Source organism: Eleginops maclovinus, chromosome 17 (genome assembly GCF_036324505.1).
Source record: "Eleginops maclovinus isolate JMC-PN-2008 ecotype Puerto Natales chromosome 17, JC_Emac_rtc_rv5, whole genome shotgun sequence".
Lineage (NCBI taxonomy): Eukaryota > Metazoa > Chordata > Actinopteri > Perciformes > Eleginopidae > Eleginops > Eleginops maclovinus.
This window is the reverse complement of record NC_086365.1, coordinates 16,489,569-16,513,662: the sequence shown is the minus strand read 5'-3', so window position 1 is coordinate 16,513,662 and position 24,094 is coordinate 16,489,569. Positions and strand designations below refer to the sequence as shown.

At 42.0% G+C, this 24,094-nt stretch overlaps 1 protein-coding gene across 1 annotated transcript in view; it reads right to left on the bottom strand.

Moving 5' to 3' along the window:
- grip1 (glutamate receptor interacting protein 1) overlaps positions 1-7,011 on the bottom strand; it is a 30,392-nt gene extending 23,381 nt beyond the window's left edge. Inside the window, 2 exon segments of the mRNA XM_063906138.1 lie at positions 6,880-6,960; positions 6,963-7,011. Coding sequence (XP_063762208.1) covers positions 6,880-6,960; positions 6,963-7,011 — 130 coding nt within the window.
- Between the last annotated feature and the right edge of the window lie 17,083 nt (positions 7,012-24,094).

Here is a 24,094-nt window from a genome sequence, read left to right as displayed (position 1 = left end):
AGAAATGTAGGGTTGGTGAGCCAATCACGTACAATGTGCTGGAGTGCTAGCCAATAGGAGTGCACAAGTGTTCAGTAGTGACGTCACCGTGTTCCGGAACTTTGTGACTTTAGGCTTTGCAGACCGTTGATAGAACACACACTGCGGCAGAGGGAAGGATAGGGCCTCTTTAACGAGCTCATCCTATTATAGAAGTTATGAATAGGTGACGTACGATCAGTAGTACTACTTCCTGTTTTCAGTCACAGAGGTCTGACATCACCCCTCAGAAGTTAAAAGGAGCTGATGTCACACACACACACACACACACACACACACACACACACACACACACACACACACACACACACACACACACACACACACACACACACACACACACACACACACACACACACACACACACACACACACACACACACACACACACACACACACAGCAGCTGCAGCTGTTACCATGGTAACAAGCTGATGAATAATTGAGGGGATGAGAACGACCCCACACCGTACAAAGAAAGACTCTGAGATGAAAGAGCACACACACACACACACACACACACACACACACACACACACACTACAGGTTATCATCACAGCCTCCAGCATTTAAAAATAACCAAATTAGAATTATACCCTGTGACTGTGAGTGAGTGAGTGAGTGTGTGACAGCACCCACCGCCCAAAGTTAAACACATGGGTTTGAGTCACCATGACATCTCCTTATGTGAGCAAACACACACACACACACACACACACACACACACACACACACACACACACACACACACACACACACACACACACACACACACACACACACACACACACACACACACACACACACACACACACACACACACACACACACACACACACACACACACACACACACACACACAAACACTTTCTGTTGGTGATAATAACACTGTACCAGAGAAGAGGAAGAGGAGGAAGTGTAAACCTTTAATTAGTGTCGGCAATCTCAGTCAGCCTGTCAGGTTAATCTGTGTGTGTGTGTGTGTGTGTGTGTGTGTGTGTGTGTGTGTGTGTGTGTGTGTGTGTGTTAACAAAACTTTCAAAGTTTTGCTAAACAGAAGTGTGATTTAGGCCAAACTCTCAAAAGACAAAAAGAACATCAGCCTCCTTTAGCTTAGCGACATCACTATGGAACACTCGCATTCTTATTGGCTAGCGCTCCAAAACATTGTACGCGATAGGCTAAGGGGTGGGACATCTCTAAGTGGTTGACCAATCACAACAGAGCCGGCTAGCTAAGCAGGACTCTTTAAAGTGAGACACTACATACTGATATACACCTGAACATCAGCAGGAGAGGACTCTTTAAAGTAGAGACTCTACATACTGATATACACCTGAACATCAGCAGGAGAGGACTCTTTAAAGTAGAGACACTACATACTGATATACACCTGAACATCAGCAGGAGAGGACTCTTTAAAGTAGAGACTCTACATACTGATAAACACCTGAACATCAGCAGGAGAGGACTCTTTAAAGTAGAGACACTACATACTGATATACACCTGAACATCAGCAGGAGAGGACTCTTTAAAGTAGAGACACTACATACTGATATACACCTGAACATCAGCAGGAGAGGACTCTTTAAAGTAGAGACTCTACATACTGATAAACACCTGAACATCAGCAGGAGAGGACTCTTTAAAGTAGAGACACTACATACTGATATACACCTGAACATCAGCAGGAGAGGACTCTTTAAAGTAGAGACTCTACATACTGATAAACACCTGAACATCAGCAGGAGAGGACTCTTTAAAGTAGAGACACTACATACTGATATACACCTGAACATCAGCAGGAGAGGACTCTTTAAAGTAGAGACTCTACATACTGATATACACCTGAACATCAGCAGGAGAGGACTCTTTAAAGTAGAGACTCTACATACTGATAAACACCTGAACATCAGCAGGAGAGGACTCTTTAAAGTAGAGACACTACATACTGATATACACCTGAACATCAGCAGGAGAGGACTCTTTAAAGTAGAGACTCTACATACTGATATACACCTGAACATCAGCAGGAGAGGACTCTTTAAAGTAGAGACTCTACATACTGATATACACCTGAACATCAGCAGGAGAGGACTCTTTAAAGTAGAGACTCTACATACTGATATACACCTGAACATCAGCAGGAGAGGACTCTTTAAAGTAGAGAGACTACATACTGATATACACCTGAACATCAGCAGGAGAGGACTCTTTAAAGTAGAGAGACTACATACTGATATACACCTGAACATCAGCAGGAGAGGACTCTTTAAAGTAGAGACTCTACATACTGATATACACCTGAACATCAGCAGGAGAGGACTCTTTAAAGTAGAGAGACTACATACTGATATACACCTGAACATCAGCAGGAGAGGACTCTTTAAAGTAGAGACTCTACATACTGATATACACCTGAACATCAGCAGGAGAGGACTCTTTAAAGTAGAGACTCTACATACTGATATACACCTGAACATCAGCAGGAGAGGACTCTTTAAAGTAGAGACACTACATACTGATATACACTTGAACATCAGCAGAGAGGACTCTTTAAAGTAGAGACTCTACATACTGATATACACCTGAACATCAGCAGGAGAGGACTCTTTAAAGTAGAGACGCTACATACTGATATACAGCTGAACATCAGCAGGAGAGGACTCTTTAAAGTAGAGACTCTACATACTGATATACACCTGAACATCAGCAGGAGATGACTCTTTAAAGTAGAGACACTACATACTGATATACACCTGAACATCAGCAGGAGAGGACTCTTTAAAGTAGAGACTCTACATACTGATATACACTTGAACATCAGCAGGAGAGGACTCTTTAAAGTAGAGACACTACATACTGATATACACCTGAACATCAGCAGGAGAGGACTCTTTAAAGTAGAGACTCTACATACTGATATACACCTGAACATCAGCAGGAGAGGACTCTTTAAAGTAGAGACTCTACATACTGATATACACCTGAACATCAGCAGGGGAGGACTCTTGAAGTTTTCTAAATCTGAAAGTTGAATCCTCTGTTCAGGAGGAATTAGCGCAGAAAAAAGAAGCCGTTGTTCTTTAATTTTGGAGAACTAATTAAACATCATATCCAAATAATGAGAGGAGAGTGCTCCGAATCCCCAGACGCCTGCAGATTAATTAAAGTATCTCCTGAAGACAACTGCTCCACTTTCTACCTCTAAAGAAGAAGCAGAAGAAGAAGAGTCTAACAGATTCACACATGGTGATCTATTTAAAAACAGGCAGGTGTGAAGGCAGCCGAGAGGCTGATAAATAATACAGAGGGTTTTTTGCGTATCACATTTGTTTTACTTGCTCTGTTGGTACTTTTTCCCACTTTGAGTTTTAGATTTGATAGTTTTAACGGTATTTAATTTGTATGTATAAAGAAAAAAATATATATAAGAAAAAAACATTTAAAAAGTAAAATAATAAATATGTTAAACACATTTTAATATAAGGGGGAAAAATAAGAGAATATGTTTAAATAATAAAGAAAGAAAGAAAGTAAAAAATAGTAAGTGTGATTATATGAGTTAAATTGAACATGTCTAATTAATGCATCACATATCTAGACCTCAGAATAAAGCCCCCTCCCTTTAGCCTCCATCATGTAATACAGAGCGGTTATGCTAATGAATCTTTATTTTAAGCATTAATGAGCAAAAACCTTTCCATGTCAACAAGCTTCTCCTCACACATGAGTGCAAAACCTTCCAGCTCATCGGCGTGCAAATGTATTCACCGTCATGTTTCTCAGAGAGCAGCAGCTGTCCCTGTTTGTACAGGTGAGACACAGGTAACACCCTCACCTGCGGACTATTAAACCACTCATGGTAAGGCTACAGTGCAACAGCTAATGGTACATAGGGGGCCTATAGAGCATCTGTTGTGGACCCTGAAGGCAGCATCTCTCTGGTTCAATGGGATTTTTCTATTGTTGCAGACTTAATTATTTGAAGTGTTAGTTAGTTGCAGTATTATTTAGCTGCAAACTTAGTACGTTGCAGACTTAGCTTCTGACTGAGCTAGTTGCAGACTGATTAGGCTGCAGACTTAGCTTCAGACTTACTTCAGACTTAGCTAGTTGCAGACTGATTAGGTTGCAGACTTTGCATGTTCTCATTGTAGGAGATGAATAAATACCACAGTTAAGGTGTAATCCAGCACTAATTTTCTGCTCTTCTCAGTTTTACGTCTTTATAAACTCACTATATCTGCTGTCGTTCGGACACAATAAGCAACCCGCAAGAGACAAGCTACCAGAATAAAAATAGGCCAAACCAGGCAAGATCAATGAACACCAAGAGGAACTAAAATCACACTGAGGAAGATATGATAAGTGTGTGTGTGTGTGTGTGTGTGTGTGTGTGTGTGTGTGTGTGTGTGTGTGTGTGTGTGTGTGTGTGTGTGTGTGTGTGTGTGTGTGTGTGTGTGTGTGTGTGTCTCTCCAGGGTTAACCAGTCAACCGACCTTAAATTGCCTTCATATAGAATTACAGTAGCTGCAAGAAATGTGTCCTGGCAGCTCTGCTAAACACACACACACACACACACACACACACACACACACACACACACACACACACACACACACACACACACACACACACACACACACACACAGGACAAACAACAGCATATCACAGTCATTTTTGACAACAGAATAATGAAACCCGGTGTCAGATATGAACACGGAAACCAAACCCTCCTCCTCACGTAAAAAAAGTTCACAATATTTTTAGCGTTTTAAGAAGAAAAAATTAATATTTCTGCACAAATGTCGAGTGTACCAGCATTCACAGACATCAGAGAGAAACTTTAACCAGCCTCACACACTTTAATCAGTCAAAAGAGTTCAGGTCTGTGGGTTTCTCTCTGCAGGGAGAGTGTGTGAGCCAGAGTTCACACTAAAATACATTTCTAAACATCATTCAAGCTCAGGAGACACGAGTGAGAGATTCAGCAGAAGATAAACGAGCAGCAGAGGATGAATACATTTAGGCCTGAGGACTGAGTGCATACATAAATACTGGTAAATACTTTCACAGCCGGCCTTAGCCCCAGACTTAGGGGCAGATTTTGTTGTTTGGAGGAGTAGTTTGTTAAAGACTAGGTTAGTTACAACATAAGGTCATTGCAGGTTAAGATGTACACTTGGTTAATTGCAGACTTAGTAAATTGAGCATTACGTTAGTTGAAGTCTTGGTTGCAGACCTCATTAGTTGTGGAATTAGTTTGGTACAGACTCGGTAGTTGCAGGATTAGTTAGATGCATATTTGATTAGTTGCAGACTAAGTGGGTTGGAGGATTTGTTGTTTGCAGATTTAGTTAGTTGCAGGATGACTTAGTTGCACTCTAAGTTATTTGCAAAATGAGTTGCAAATGAAGCTAGTTGAAGAATATGTTGGTTGCAGACTTCAAAAGTTCCACACCTAGTTATTTGTAGACGTAGTGGCAGACTTACTTAGTTGCAGACTAAGTAGATTGCAGACTTGATTAGCTGCCAGTGTGGTTGCAAACTTAGTAGGTTGAGGACTTAATTGAGGGATGATATTAGTTATATTTACTTAGTTAGTTGCCGATACAGTCAGTTGCATTCTTAGATGTTTGCAGACTAAGTTAGTTGCAGCTTAAGCTAATTGTAAAGGATTCTCAACTGTACTATATTTTCAAAGGATGTACGTTTCCCCTTTTTCAGAAAGTAATAATCGTGTGTGGTTTGTTTAATGATGCAGAAGAAGTACGTGAAGAACCTAACACCAGGGAAGTGTTTAACCTAGCCTCTGTTAAATATAGAAATAACCCACCATTAAGGACACTGGGATCTGGACTGCTTACAGATGGAGAGGGTGATTTGGGGGCCGCGTTAAAGACAGGAAACCCATGATCAGAACAAAAACAAGTCAAAAGAAACAAGACCAGACTCGCTGAGGAGAGACCTGAACTCCTCTGAGACACAAGCATCTGATCTAAGGGCTTTAAGGATTGGAGAGCTAATGACAGAGGACGCTAAACACAAGCTACACACGAGGGGAAGGAGAACCAGGATCATGGACCAGAGACTGGAGGCAGAAACTGAGACAGATCTCAGACCACTGATTACTACAAGTATTGGTTTACCAGCCACTCAACAGTTTTTTTGAAATACAGGTTTTATATCCATTTTAAAAGAGAAACGCTGGCTAAAACCTCAACAAGACTGTCTTTGATTTATATTTGTTATTCTGTTTAACCATAGCACAGACGCAGAAATCCAACACTTATTTTTCTGTGTTTGTTTGGTGTTTGTTTGATGGCACAGAAGACCATTTTTGCCATCACTGAGTGCGTCTGCTGCTTGTTGATAGTATGTTACAGGCATCAATCAGTGTGTGTGTGTGTGTGTGTGTGTGTGTGTGTTCCCCCACATTGTCCACATTCCTCTCCACAGTCAACACTTCCTCCCTTGTTATTATTACCCACAAACCACCTGCCCCCCCCCGTCACCTGGATACCTGAGAGTGTGTCTGTAACCGAGCAGCCCTTCATGTATAATACAACACACACACACACACACACACACACACACACACACACACACACACACACACACACACACACACACACACACACACACACACACACACACACACACACACACACACACACACACACACACACACACACACACACACACACACACACACACACAACATTCTGAAATGAAGATGGATATATTCTAGGTAGACGTACTGAAGGATTGGTTGATATTTACTCTCCTCTATTTGAATTCAGGTGGAGGACACCTGGAGACAGACGCTCTCACTCACTCAGAAGGTGTGTGTTGTACTTGCTGGTGTAATAGTAAACGTCTTCGTATCCTTCCTGGTAGTCGTCATCGGCGCGGTACCTCCTCTCCTCCTCCTGCTCAGGAGGCGCAGCAGAGCCAGGAAACGCTCCATCACCAGAACAGAACCAGGACGAGAAGCAGGACCTCCGCTACATCCAAAACCACTGAGATAGCGACGGGAAGCTAATAATCCACAGAGAGAGCGGGTTTCCTCCTCCTTTCTACACACACACACACACACCTCTGTGTCTCATGCACACACACTTCAGAGCATCAGCATATCTGCTTCGTCCAAACACTCTGAGCTAACACACGGGTGAGCGGACGCTATAATCCACAGAGAGAGACAGAGTCCTCGTTTCTACACACACACACACACACACACACACACCTCTGGGCTTCATGCATGCACACACACTCTCACACACTCTTTGTATTCTCTCTGCAGCCTCCTCCTCGGCTCCGACTCTCTTTCCGCTGCTGCTGCATCTAACCAGCCAATCAGAGGGCTCGCTGCTCTCACACTCACACACACACACAGTAACACTCCTCCATCTCACCACCGCTGCTTCACTGTGTGTGTGTGTGTGTGTGTGTGTGTGTGTGTGTGTGTGTGTGTGTGAGGAGTCAGCAGGGGGAAGAGGCGTGTTTCCTTCATTAGCTCCTTTGCATCCTCTCATCCTTTGTTACGATGCTTCCTTTCCTAGCTTCCTCCTCTTCTTCGTTCACACACACTTCATTCCAGCGAGGGGGAGGGGAGAACTGCTCAGGCATCTGTGTGTGTGTGTGTGTGTGTGTGTGTGTGTGTGTGTGTGTGTGTGTGTGTGTGTGTGTGTGTGTGTGTGTGTGAATTCCACAGTGGTCTGTAATTGAACACTGGGAGATGAGAGGGAACGAGGAGGATAAACGGGAATGTGAGGAAAGGAAACGAGGACAGGAGAACAATTTGATGAATAAATGGAAAAAGGAGACAGATGGAAGGAAACAAGGTGAAAAGGAGGCAAGGAGAGGAGAAAAGACGAGGAAATGATGATGAAAGAAAAGGAAATTTGTAAAGGAGAGGAAACAAGGAGAAAAAGGACGATACTAAGGATGCTTTCCATCCAATTAATACATCTCCTTTCACCCTAGAGGTTTAATTTATTTAGAGCGCATAAGTGTTATTGGAGCAGCAGTGATCCGGCATCAGGTGTTTTTATCGGTCAGGAGTCGTTGTTTTTGGTGAATACTAAACAAAGCGTCCATCATCACTTCAGAGGAGACGAGCTTTAGAGAGATTGGGGGATATCGTTTATAAAAGAGGCATACTAGAGAGTACAAACCTCCACTATCTCACAATGTCACCAAATTCTACGGTTTCTTTTCTTGGCCGGTGCTACACGCTTCCACCACGTTTCGGGAAAATCAACCCTTGTTATTTTTACCGTTAACCGGCTGACGGAACAAACAAACAACCCAAACTGAAACCAGAAAGTCTAAATTATTCCTAGATTACCCCCTAGGTTTTGAGGAAAAATCGGCACCGATAAAACACATTTAGTCTGTAATCTTTGCTGCATGTCTCACCAGATCTCTGAAAGATGGAGGGCTGAGATTGGAAGATAAACAAACAAAAAAGCAACAACAAGGACCTCCAAAAATGCCAAAGCACCCATACCTCTCAATTCTAGCAAAACTGAAGACAGATATGAATAGAATCCACTCTAAAACATAATGAGTCCTTCTTTGTCTCATCCCTTAACCCGTCCATCAAGTTTCATTCAAATCTGGTCGGTCTTTTTTTTGTAATCGTGTCACAAACAGACAAACACACCAACAATAAAACCAAAAGTAAAGCATCCTCTGCGAGGGTAAACTGACTATCTTCATATATATATATTATTCAAAAATAAGCAGCAGGTGTTTGTTGACCCCCCCCCCCCAACAACATGTGAGTAATGGTCTGGCTCGGTAGCTTGGCTCCATCTGTGCCCCCGTGTGGATCGGTCCATGTGGACTGTTAACGAGGCCGGGGGGAGCTGAAGGCAAACCCGAGGGGGGTAATAATCTCCAGAAAAACGTCCGATAATAAGCTCCAATGACTCGGTGAAGGAGGGCAGGCAGTAAGCACCTTATCTCATGAACATACGGTACTTCCTGTAAGTCATAGAGCACGTGTGGTTGGTTGGCTTTTAGGAGCCTTTGAACGGTCGGTTAGAGACATTTATTATTCATCAGCAGTCCTTTCTTTAAAGAGTATTCTGCCAGTATGATTTATATGTATGTATTTTTACTACCGACGATAACGTTGGCTTAACTAGTTCTGTTCTCTTCTTAGTCGATATATAACCTTGATATGGTTTAGTCGACGAGGCCTTTGATTGATAGTAATCTCCACAAAGCAGCTCTTCTGTTAAGCAGGAAATGTGCTCAGATGTTACTTAGAAATACATCAACATCAACAATCAGCTGAAGAAATCCTTGTAGTCTAAGACCGACCAAACCTGTATTCTACAATAGGAGTTATCTATAGACACAGAAGGAATTCTTCCTGCAAAAATGTCTCTAAATGCCGTTTTCAGCCACAACTGCCACGTTCTGTTTCTTATCGTCTACTTAAAGTTCAGATCGTTCGGTTTCGGACTGAAGAAACAAGACATTTGTAGATATCACTTTGAGAAACTGGGCATTTCTTCTGTACTTTTGTTACATTTTATAATCCAAACCATTATATATATTTGGAAAAAAGACTGTGAGTTGAAGCACTAGTTGGTTCCTTGTGACCTTAACCACATGGGTATTATTGGAACCAAAAAGAAGAGTCCCCAATGGGTCCCAATTTAACGCCTCACCACCTTAAAATAAATGCATTGTTGTGCCTATATCATCAACCATGTTCTTTAATTTAATGTAAGGGTTTCATGTTTGGTTTCTAGGTAAGGTAATGGAATCTGACTGACTTTAGAGGGGATTGAAATTGTTATTTCTTTCAATTTTTGGACATTTTGAACACAAAACGGTTCCTTTGGTTGCATCTCTAGCTCCAAAAATGTGTTTCTTCGTCCTCCTGACGGCTGTAGACGGAGCATTTTGTGTAATTTCAACAGTTTCTTGGTTGGTTGTACTGTATGTAGGCTAATCTGCGCTTTCCCAGAGAGTTTTCTGGATGTCTCCCAGTTTGTGAGCCTCTGGGGGGGGGGGGGGGGGATGCTGGCGAGGAAATCATAGACGTTTGGTCTGTGGAGATCAGACTGAGATCACAGAGGAATTATCAGGGAGAGCCAGGGTGCTGTGTTCCTCCCAACATATAATCAAACACACAGAGACACACAAGGAGAATGTGTCCGTGTTTCAGAACAGGAATACAGACTGAAACCACCGGCAGGTTTTAGACACCAGACACACAGTGAGGAGGCTGTGAGGTTGTTTGGCTGGAGAACACTGGATTTGGATAATCAAATAGTTTGAAGATCAACTCCCTTTGTCTCTAGATGTTTAACAGATCGTGTATGGAGTCAAATAAAGACTCGTGGACGTCTTCTCGGGATCATTTAGTTTAATTACATGTGTATGTTATAATGCCGCACATTTACTATTAACTATCTGTTAGGTACACGTTACAACGGCCAGAATATCCGGAGAAACCGCAGAGAGTTTCAGAAACGATGCAAATATAGAAACCCAAATTTGCCAAAACACACAGAGGATATTACGGCTGAGAAACAAAGGGTTCTGGGGACTGATATTTTATCCTATATCATGTACTTGGCATTGCTTTAGGTCCGTTTAAAGGTGCGTGACACAGCGATACTTACAGTACAAGAGATCAAAGATAATCAGGAAAATTCCAGGAGATTTGTTTGAACATTTTTTGTTTCAACAAATATTAAAGAGTTTATTTTTCTGTCGATAAACTGCTCTATTCCGCTTCACCTGTGTGAACCGTCGGGGCTTTAATGTATGTATAGTTTATACACTACAGGTCCTTCTCTGTGTCAGCATTTTCCATCTGTCAGACAGCAAGGCATCGTGGGATAGGAGAGTTGACAGGGGTCGGAGGTCAACACACACACACACACTCACAACTGTCACTGTACGCCCTGTGGACCAGCTGTCAATCACTGTGTCAGTTTCACAGGTCAGAGGTCAGAGTTCAGAGGGATAAACTGTGTTTCCTGTCTGCTCACGGTCACGTTAAATCTCACCTCTGTGTGTGTGTGTGTGTGTGTGTTAGGGCTGATATTCCAGAAATATCCGTCCGTGATTTTCCCAACAGGAAATTGCAGGACTGTGAACAGCAGCTGTCAGATTCCTGAATGTTGAGCACGAGCTGAAGAGGTTTTTATTCTGCAACATAAACTACGTCAGTAAATACCCCACTGGTGGATTTTAAAACGACGGTTGGTAACAAGTGTCTGAACGAGACGACTAAACGTCATCCCGCCAAACATTAGCCGCCTTTAGCTTAGCGGTGGAGACGTGAAGTCATGTGACCGTGCTGTAGTTCCTTTATAGCCCAACATTAGCCTCCTTTAGCTTAGCGGTGGAGACGTGAAGTCATGTGACCGTGCTGTAGTTCCTTTATAGCCCAACATTAGCCGCCTTTAGCTTAGCGGTGGTGACGTGGAGTCATGTGACCGTGCTGTAGTTCCTTTATAGCCCAACATTAGCCACCTTTAGCTTAGCGGTGGAGACGTGAAGTCATGTGACCGTGCTGTAGTTCCTTTATAGCCCAGGAGATTATCCTGCTGAACTAAACGTGTAAATTTCATAAACGTTTGAGATTATTTTCTGTGATAATCCAATGGAAAAATCCCATTGAGCCATGGAGAGGCTCCCTTCAGGCTCCAACACAGAAATACTGCTCCACTCTATCGGGTTCAACGGTAACTTTGACAAATTCACAGGAGGAGCAAGACCAAACCTTCCTTTTAATGGAAGGTTTGTTGTATTCCGACACATTTAAAAACCACAGCATGAATCCTGGGTAAAAGTGAGATTAGCCTTAGCATTAGCTCGGGACAGCTGCACCTCCCTCACCTGTCAGACACCCCGAGGTCTTTAACGCCCACGATGTTTCACAGTTTAGTCAGGAGTGAATATGTGTGCGTGTGTGTGTGTGTGTGTGTGTGTGTGTGTGTGTGTGTGTGTGTGTGTGTGTGTGTTTCCTCTTAAAAATGACAAGCAAGGTTCATTTGCATATCGCTCTTAGGCCCTCTGCAGCTCTATAACACGATTGGACGCCTCCACGGTGTGTGTGCAGCATGGAGAATCAGATTATATACACACACACACACACACACACACTAACACACACTGCCGATCCTCTCCCTCCCCCTGCTGGTGGCTGAGGATAACTGCAGCCTTCAAAAGACACTCACTCTCAGATCCCTGAAGCAAGAACGGCACATTTTAGACGCTTCAGGAAGTCCGAGTCCTGCTGAGAATGACCCATGATGCATTGGGCCAGGCAGGCAGACAGACAGTGATTGACAAAGCCTGAGGGGGAGACGGAGAGACAGAGAGGGAGGCCTAGAAAGTGAACAAAAGAGAGGGAGGAAGTGAATCATGTTCTTAATGGACTGCTGAGTGACTGACCTTGATTCCTAATGGACACACACACACACACACACACACACACACACCCACACACACACCCACACACACACACACACACACACACACACACACACACACACACACACACACACACACACACACACACACACACACACACACACACACACCACACACACACACACACACACACACACACACAGTGTTGACTTCCATTCATTCCCCGAAGGTTCAGCCTAACCTGAACCTAAACCCTCGACAGAGAAACAGCTGCAACAGGAAGACAGTCATTCATCTTTGAATCGAGCAGGTGTCTGCAGGACTTTGGTTCAGTGTCCGCAGATAATCAACAATAAAGGTATTTTTAAAGTCTCATAAAAAGCATTTAATAAATGTTCCTCAATCATAAAGACAGTGTGATGGAAAGGGAAGAGAGGGGACAGTTTACAGAGTATCTTAAGCTCGTTCTGCCTACAATTTCTTAGATTTGGAGAGATTGACATGCACAATTACACCATTTTGTATATGTTTAATGGGGAAAATATCTATTATATTGGGGGATTGTATTCCTTTGCCTTCAATTATTTACAATAAAGAGCTTATTGAACATTAAAGCATAGACACATGTCACAGTAGAGACGCTGACATGAAACCTGAAAATGAGCAGAAAAGGGCCTCTTTAAATTCAAAGATCATCCTCTCTACTCCCACCTGAAACCTCAGCGGGCCTCAGGTGGGCAGGAAAACACCGAAATAAAATAAGTACTACGACGATGAGAAACAGAAAATCAATGTAACGTAAAATCCGTCAGAAAGAAACCAGGGGACGGAGCTCCAGACAAAAAGCAGAGACTCGGCTCCACAAACTCTAATCCTAATCCTGAGGCCTCGCTCACATGGATTAAAATAAACGCGCTGCCCTTTGTCAGTCTGCGGCTCCAAAACCAACATCTAACCACCAAGTGCAAAGAAACGCAGCGCCACGGACCTGCAGTGAGCACACTTTCATATAGGCCTAAACACAACTAAAACACACATTTAGGCAGTAGAAAACAAGCAGGGAGGCAGAATTAAGTGTGAAATGTGAGATTAAAGTACATAAAGGCTCTCAGAAACTGACTTTAAATTGCATATTTTGTCCGACAAAACTCAAAGATATTCAACTCACACAGATTTAAACCTTAAAAATCAAAAATAAAGATGATTTTCTAACTCCTTTATATTGTATTCATTTATTATTTGTGAGATCTCGTGTTCTTTAACGTGGGTTACATAAAAAAGACTTAGAAAACCCTTTCGAAACAAACTTTGATGTGTAAGATTTAAAAAGTTTCCTTTAAATAAACACAAACTTCCTGCTCTAACCCTCAGAGGTGAGTTTGTTGTTCACTTGAGAAAAACACTCTGCATAAAGTCGACCCGTTCTCCTCCCCAACGAGCCTCTAAATGAAAATAAATATAATGTACATTAACTGTGTTCGACTCGACGTGTGAAAGAGGTTTAAAATAGACTCCAAGGACAGACTGAGAAAATTAAGTTTCCCTCGTCTGCTCTGAGAGGAGAGTTATCTTAAAGCTGCAGCTGGCACACACACACACACACACACACACACACACACACACACACACATCTGTGAGCTTCTTAACGACAATCATGGATAGAACAGATCAGAGAAACTTGTGAAAAAACATGAAATATATTTTCAGTCTCTGCAGGTTTCGGTGTCGGACACACTGCTGGACTACACACACCACGCTGGGACATAATGTGTGTGTGTGTGTGTGTGTGTGTGTGTGTGTGTGTGTGTGTGTGTGTGTGTGTGTGTGTGTGTGTGTGTGTGTGTGTGTGTGTGTGTGTTAATAAGTGTTTTGTAGCAGTGGGTCCATGCTGGGTTAATCCAAGTAGAAAATGAGTGTGTGTGTTTGATGCCAACAGCTTGGCGGTCCACCTGGATGCAGCCCAGGGCTGAGTGTGTGTGTGTGTGGGGGGGGGGGGGTGTAACAGATGAAGGACGGTTAAAGCTCATCCTGAGTGTGTATCCTGGACTCGATTTAAATCTGTTATTTGTGTCTGTTTTAATCAATGTGGCTCCTTATAATGACTTCATTTACCAACTGCTACTATAGAGTGAGAAAAACATCAAATAATAACCTTTACTCCAAGAGAGGACTCTTTAAAGTAGAGACGCTACATACTGATATACACCTGAACATCAGCAGGAGAGGACTCTTTAAAGTAGAGACTCTACATACTGATATACACCTGAACATCAGCAGGAGAGGACTCTTTAAAGTAGAGACACTACATACTGATATACACCTGAACATCAGCAGGAGAGGACTCTTTAAAGTAGAGACACTACATACTGATATACACCTGAACATCAGCAGGAGAGGACTCTTTAAAGTAGAGACTCTACATACTGATATACACCTGAACATCAGCAGGAGAGGACTCTTTAAAGTAGAGACGCTACATACTGATATACACCTGAACATCAGCAGGAGAGGACTCTTTAAAGTAGAGACGCTACATACTGATATACACCTGAACATCAGCAGGAGAGGACTCTTTAAAGTAGAGACTCTACATACTGATATACACCTGAACATCAGCAGGAGAGGACTCTTTAAAGTAGAGACTCTACATACTGATATACACCTGAACATCAGCAGGAGAGGACTCTTTAAAGTAGAGACACTACATACTGATATACACCTGAACATCAGCAGGAGAGGACTCTTTAAAGTAGAGACACTACATACTGATATACACCTGAACATCAGCAGGAGAGGACTCTTTAAAGTAGAGACGCTACATACTGATATACACCTGAACATCAGCAGGAGAGGACTCTTTAAAGTAGAGATACTACATACTGATATACACCTGAACATCAGCAGGAGAGGACTCTTTAAAGTAGAGACACTACATACTGATATACACCTGAACATCAGCAGGAGAGGACTCTTTAAAGTAGAGACGCTACATACTGATATACACCTGAACATCAGCAGGAGAGGACTCTTTAAAGTAGAGACGCTACATACTGATATACACCTGAACATCAGCAGGAGAGGACTCTTTAAAGTAGAGACGCTACATACTGATATACACCTGAACATCAGCAGGAGAGGACTCTTTAAAGTAGAGACTCTACATACTGATATACACCTGAACATCAGCAGGAGAGGACTCTTTAAAGTAGAGACTCTACATACTGATATACACCTGAACATCAGCAGGAGAGGACTCTTTAAAGTAGAGACACTACATACTGATATACACCTGAACATCAGCAGGAGAGGACTCTTTAAAGTAGAGACACTACATACTGATATACACCTGAACATCAGCAGGAGAGGACTCTTTAAAGTAGAGACACTACATACTGATATACACCTGAACATCAGCAGGAGAGGACTCTTTAAAGTAGAGACTCTACATACTGATACACCTGAACATCAGCAGGAGAGGACTCTTTAAAGTAGCATTCAGGTGTGCTCGTCCTTTTGGCTACTTTAAGCGAAAGATGCTCACATCACTGGTCTAAAAAATAGCAATTGCTTGGTTTATTTTTGCGTATCCTTTAGCCCTAAATTACACACACCTAAAACACACACTTTAGAAGGATTAAGTCAAGAGTGACACACACGCATGCACACACACAAACACACACACACACACAGTCAGCAGTTTGTTTCACAGCGTCATGGTGAGAGAGGGTAAAATGTGTCAGAGACGATAGGGATATAATACATTAAGCATGACAAACACACACACACACACACACACACACACACACACACACACACACACACACACACACACACACACACACACACACACACACACACACACACACACACACACACACACACACACACACACACACACACACACAGGTCTGCTTCAGCGATCCTGAAGACAAAGATGAGCAGAGTTCTGACATCAGCACCTCTTAAAGGACAGTGTGTGTGTGTGTGTGTGTGTGTGTGTGTGTGTGTGTGTGTGTGTGTGTGTGTGCGTGTGTGTGTGCGTGTGTGCGTGCGGTTGTGACGCTGAGTGTCTTAAATGTGTGTTTGAGCCATTTTCTCTGCTTCAGTAAAGTCAAAAGCTTAAAACGGCAGGATGATGTCATGCTGTGAAACACACACACATACTGTCATCACTATTAAAGACACTGTAACACACACACACACACACACACACACACACACACACACACACACACACACACACACACACACACACACACACACACACACACACACACACACACACACACACACACTGTCATCACTATTAAAGACACTGTAACACACACACACACACACACACACACACACACACACACACACACACACACACAGTCATCACTATTAAAGACACTGTAACACATGCACACACACACACACACACACACACACACACACACTGACACACACACTCACAACCTCAAGCCTGCATCATATCTATTAAAAGCAGGATTTTTTTAGGTGCTCTAAATAATGACTATTTCCCACTTCTGATATAAAAACATTAGACGTGTTTCTGTGACTTTAATGTCAACAATGTTTAAAATAATGATCTAATCGACTTCTTTGTCCGACTAACAGTTGAAACCCCAACAATATTCACACTCAGGATGCAGGAATTAGATCATTGTTTGGCCTCTTAACCAACATAAGAAAGATGAAAGCAATTACCAATTATCCCGAAAAGAGCATCCAAAAAATATAAGAAATAGAATTAGCATTTGTTCAAATGAAGCAGTGGAGAACCACATATTGTACTTTAATACTTGAGTAAATCTTTAATAAGTGATGTTTTCCTGTAGAAATCCTCCTGTAGCACAGCCTGTCTTTTATTTGTTGATCTATTATTTACCTGCTATCTATTTATACCCCCCCGCTGCCTCTCCTCTTCATCCTCTGTGTGTTTTTATCATATTTTTCCTGAACGACTCTAAGTATTTAACATGTTATTATATTAATATTCCCCCCGCTGAGCGCTCGCTACACCTGAGGATTATTTTATTATCAGGTTTACAACACGGCACTTAATCTACTGTGGGTTACTGACACCTCCAGCACGCTGCCAAACAACAGTCAGCACATTAAACGGCTAATAATGATCATTTATTGATGATTTCTGTTGTTAAATACAACAAAAAGACAATTGTATGCTTCTAAATGTTGAGATTTGGCAGTTTTGTAATGTCTTGTATCATTTTACAGTGAATATCTTTAAGTTTTAAAGGAGGAAGGCAATTGTTGAGGTACTTACTATCATGTGTTTTTATATTTCAAGTGTTATTTCTATTTTGGAGATTTTTTTAAAGATGTCTTTTACCTTGAACAGTGATCTGTACATTTAATTGTAAGTATTATTTTGTTTTATTATTATTATTATTAATCAACAATTAATTGAAAAGCATATAAATAAAATGTAAACAATACAATTATAAAATGTCCTCTTTAATCTGAATAAAACATGCTTCATTCATCACAAGAGAAAACTGAATGCAGATTAAAGGTTATTTATTCCAGATTCAAAGCTTGCATCTGCAGGCACAGGAAGAGTTGTGTCTCTCCAGGAAAAATCATAGCAATGTTTCTGCTTCCTGGAAACCCTCCTGGATATATTCTCTTATTTTCCCGTCAGGTAGAAACAATATTTAGGGTCTGGAGGCAGACTTCTGCTCAGCTCTCTCTTTGTAGTTTTCAAATGTTTAAACATGACCTAAAAATGGTTTCTGAAAGTGACACCGGCAGAGAAAGCAGAGAAACTGGCTGTGAGGACGTGTCTGTTTGTTCATCCATCTGAACGGCATTTGTTCTCGTTCTGTGACATTATTATTGCTAGATTACAAAGGGAACCGTGCAAATAAATGCTTTTGTGCCTTATGAATCATGTTGGAAATCTACTTTCCTGCACACTGGACTCAACGTGACTCAAATCTCTACATCAGGACTCCAAGTAAAGACTATATCCACACTTCCTGTGATAAAATGCTCAATATTTAATCCATGTATTGGTCTATAACGTTAAAAAATTATGAAGTAAAATATTTAAAGTCCAATCTGATATATTCAATTGCCTTATTTTGTTCGAACCACATCAGAAAAGGGGGCTAATATATGAATATTTCACCCTCTTTATGATCAAATGCTCTGTATTTAATCAACTTATTGGTCAATAACGTTAAAAAAAACAATACAAACATCAAAGATATAAAGTATTATGTGACTAAAACCAAAAAAGACATAGTTTAATCATTTGGTTTATCACCGGTTAATTAACGTTTCCACTGCAGCTTGTAAAGGTGGAGCTGTTTATCATTTCTCTGCCGATAAATATTATAAATACATTTAAATGTGTATAGTGGAGTAAAAGTACAACAGGAGTACAAAACAAAATGTCTATTGGAGCGGAAGTAGAATCACAAATTAAAAATAAGAAGGAAAGTACCTCAAAATGGTACTTAGTTATAGTACCTGAGTAAATGTATTACATTATTTACTACATAACGCAATGTCACTACTTCACCTTTACACCATACACACATCTCAATGGATAACACGTTAGAAGCAGTTTTAAAGAATATTAACACCTCACCTGTCAACATTTAACCAAACACACACCTGACCCTGCAGCGTCTCACACACACACGCACACACACACACACACACACACACACACGAAAACAACGTCTGCAACCCACGTAGAAGGTGGTCGTCACACACACACACACACGCGCGCGCGCACACACACAAGGGCAGACCCCTCGGTTGTTGCCCAACAGCACCAACCGTTATGTTTTTCCAGCCGTTATTCAGCCGTTCCGTTGGTCAGCCGTTGGTCAGCCGTTGGTTAACGTTAATGATAAAGCACGTTACCAGCCGGTAGCGTGAAATCACCGTAACGTCACTGTAACCTCACCCGTTGCGTCAGATTAACACTCACACACGCACACACTCTCTCACACACACACGGTATCAGTTACCAACTTTCACTGATTCCACCGTCTGCGTTTTACCGGAGGCGCCAATTCATGCTTTGCACGGGAGATAATTAGCACACACACACACATATAAGACACACACTCTCATGTGATTTATACAAACACACACACACACACACACACACACACGCCGGTGGTCGGTATGAACCTGCTCGCGCTGGTCTTACCTCCCTCCTGGTCCGGTTGGAGACAGGCTGGGATGTTTTTCTTCCAGCCGGGCATGATGCACCTCAGGGCGGATAGGGAGTCCAGGGCGGCCGGCTAGCAGACACACAGCAGCGGCAACATGGCTAGTTAGCTTCTTTAGCTTCCAATGCTACATCCACTAAGACCGCCACCTCCCCCTGCACTGCCTCTCTCTCTTTTCTCTCTCCCTCTCTCTCTGTACTCAGGCACGCAAGCCCCCCTCTCTCTCTCTCTCTCTCTCTCTCTCTCTCTCTCTCTCTCTCTCTCTCTCTCCCTTTTCTTCTTTTTGTGTATGCCTCTCTACCCCCTCCCCCCTTTCGGTAACTCTACCCGGAGCTGTGGTCTCAGGAGAGAGAGAGGGAGGTAAGAGAGGGGAGACAGTGACGTGATGACCATGAAGTAGCTCCAACGGGTTTCCATTCATACTTCACCTTTTTTATATCTTGATGTATTGTATGCATTCAGAGGTTTTGCACTCACTTGATTAGCTTACTCAAACATTTCGTAATTTACCCAAATGTGCTCAAAATGACATAATTCTTACTTTAGACAATCCCATAAACTTTTTAGTCAGTAATATTCTTATATATTTGTATATTCATAAATCCAAACGTATAAAGGCAAAGGCAGTCTCTGAAAGCCATGTTGTTTGTACGTGTACAAAAGTGTTGGGTTAATTTCCAATTTTGGAAAGGAACCCGAACGTTGGAATGGAACCCGAACGTTGGAATGGAACCCGAATGGAACCCAAACGTTGGAATGGAACCCGAACGTTGGAATGGAACCCGAACGTTGGAATAGAACCCGAACGTTGGAATGGAACCCGAACGTTGGAATGGAACCCAAACGTTGGAATGGAACCTGAACGTTGGAATGGTACCCGAACGTTGGAATGGAACCCAAACGTTGGAATGGAACCCGAACATTGGAATGGTACCCGAACGTTGGAATAGAACCCGAACGTTGGAATGGAACCCGAACGTTGGAATGAAACCCGAACGTTGGAAAGGAACCCGAACGTTGGAATGGAACCCAAACGTTGGAATGGAACCCGAACGTTGGAATGGAACCCAAACGTTGGAATGGAACCCGAACGTTGGAATGGAACCCGAACGTTGGAATGGAACCTGAACGTTGGAATGGAACCCAAACGTTGGAATGGAACCTGAACGTTGGAATGGAACCCGAACGTTGGAATGGAACCCAAACGTTGGAATGGAACCTGAACGTTGGAATGGAACCTGAACGTTGGAATGGTACCCGAACGTTGGAATGGAACCCGAACGTTGGAATGGAACCCAAACGTTGGAATGGAACCCGAACGTTGGAATGGAACCCGAACGTTGGAATGAAACCCGAACGTTGGAAAGGAACCCGAACGTTGGAATGGAACCCGAACGTTGGAAAGGAACCCGAACGTTGGAATGGAACCCAAACGTTGGAATGGAACCCAAACGTTGGAATGGAACCCGAACGTTGGAATGGAACTGGAAAATAAATGAAAAAACTTCCTTCTGGAATTCTAGCGCAAATGAGTTAGGGTTAGGATAGAAATTGTGTAAAAACAATGTAGGCTATGTGTTTCTTTTTTGCGGGTATCTGCCCTATTGGTTTTAGGGTTCACCTCAATAAATATACAAATACATAAATACTGAGCTATCGTACAAAAAAGACAGTTCTATAGCAATGGGTGGGCCTTTGTTTCAGGGAAGACCTTGCAGACATGTTAACCTGGAAACCTCACACACACACACACACACACACACACACACACACACACACACACACACACACACACACACACACACACACACACACACACACAGGTATTTGAGGTGTGTTCCTGTCCTGACTCGCCCCTGAGGAATTTACCCCCCAACTAGCCGCAGTTAAAGATTAAAGGGGAATTCTGCTAGAGTTCAGCCATTCATTTAAGGTCAAACTAGAGAACAAACCCAGCTGACAATACAGAACAAGTCGCTCTGTGTCAAGTTAGTCTGACATTTGACCCGATTCTACTCATTTGAATGAAGCATCATACTAATCGCAGACATTTCTGGTGAAAACCTTTTTAATGAACATTTTTAAACAGATGTTGTACATGTTTCACCTTCATTTTAAACATCATAAACGTTTGAACTGTTGTATTTCATTTTTTTAATATCATTTCTCAAATCTTTATAATTGTGTTTGATAACAAATTAATGAATCATTTTAAGATAAATTCTTTAAATATTTGAATTATTTTTTATGTATTAATAGTTTTAGTTTTTATTATTATTTTTGTATGATAATTTTTTAATCTAGTTCATATTTAGTTATATTTATGCTTTTTATATTCATTTATTTGTATCGGATGCACACCAGCGGAGGCTAAACATCAGATTTGTGTTAATGTTTGTTTTTACTCCCGGTGGAGGAGGAGGAGGAGGAAGAGGAGGAGGAGGAGGAGGAGGAGGAGGAGGAAGAGGAAGAGGCGCTGAAGTGGAAGCTGATTCTCTGCAGGCTATGAGACAAAAAGCAGAGTGACCTCAATAAATATGGAGTCAGTCAGTCAGACAGACAAAGAGACAGAAAGACGGATCCTGTAAATACATACTGCTGGTAATCATTGATATTATTATTGAACTCTGATATAGATTAAAAGCTGCAAATAAATGAACATGTACATTAATAAGTATAAATATTTTAAAATATTGGATAAATGTTAGAAATAAAGTAAAGGAATGTTAAAATAAATAAAAGTCAAATGTATTTATTTATTTGACTTCTAGATTTTTTCTAATGTTTTCTTTTTGTTAGTTTTTGAATCATTGTGCAGTCATGGTTGATGAATTATGTGACATTTTTATTGTATTCACTAATAATTTCCCAGTGCAGGCAGTATGATAGAAATAAAGAAGTACTTTTATATCTCCCCGTGAGGAAATGAGAGAATTCTGCATTTGACCCATCGTAGTGTTAGGAGCAGTGGGCTGCCATGTGTACAGTGCCCGGGGAGCATTGTAGGGAACGGTGCCTTGCTCAGGGACAGCACGGTAGAACTGGTGACCTTTTAGTTCCCAGGCCAAGCCCCTAACCACTTTGGCACCGAGAGAGAGTCATTTTGAGGTAGAAATATTTGGATATGAAGATTAAAGCATGAATCCAAATATTTCTACCTCAAAATGACTCTCTCTCAGTCTGAGAGTTTAGAACAACCCTTTCCAATTTGCAGGAAGGTCAAAACATCAGCAAAAAGCTTCAATCGGCTGGAAATGAACATGTTCAGACAGGTTGGTCTTTCTGAAAGGACATCAATACTCAGAGAGACTTCAGCTCTCCTTAGACTGACATATTTCATGAAACACATGTAAAGATATTTAAAGCATTATTTCCAATTTAATTTGCCTATAAATGACTGGTTTCACTGTGAAGGAACAGTTATTATAAGAGGTATAGTGACTCTCATGTGGATACCTAACTCCTTCATCAGAGATATGCTCGTCTTCATCAATGTCTAATCCTCACCACCAGCAGCTCATAATGAATCCTTATTCATCATACCTTCATCATAGATTTTATCATCATCGTCTTCATCATAATTATAATCACAGCCATTTCCTGAGAGATTTCTTAAGCAGAGTGTGTATGTGTGTGTGTGTGTGTGTGTGTGTGTGTGTGTGTGTGTGTGTGTGTGTGTGTGTGTGTGTGTGTGTGTGTGTGTGTGTGTGTGTGTGTGTGTATGTGTGTGTGTGTGTGTGGTGCAGCTGCAGCCTCGTTTCATAGATTACTGTCAAACGCTGTCAATGCATTAAAACACACACACACACACACACACACACACACACACACACACACACACACACACACACACACACACACACACACAGGAATCACAGCGTGCATATGTCAGTAGCTGCATTATGTGTCAACAGAGAGAGAGCGCTTGGGGGTTTGTAAACATCCCACTCAACTGATCTGTGACTCACATACACACACAAACACACACACACACACACACACACACACACACACACACACACACACACACACACACACACACACACACACACACACACACACACACACATTCAAAGCATTCAACTGGCATGAATACACAAGAACAACATCCTGAATGTCTCTCCTTCATGTATGGAAGGACTGTGTGTGTATGAGTGTGTGTGTGTGTGTGTGTGTGTGTGTGTGTGTGTGTGTGTGTGTGTGTGTGTGTGTGTGTGTGTGGTTCATCATAAGCAGGAGATAATGTGCTGAATATAGCTTTAATTGCACACACACACACACACACACACACACACACACACACACACACACACACACACACACACACACACACACACACACACTCTGATGTTTTTGACTCTCTCTCTGTGCTCTCAGAGTAAACTCGCTGAGGGTTTGTTCAATACGTGCACCTGCCGCAGG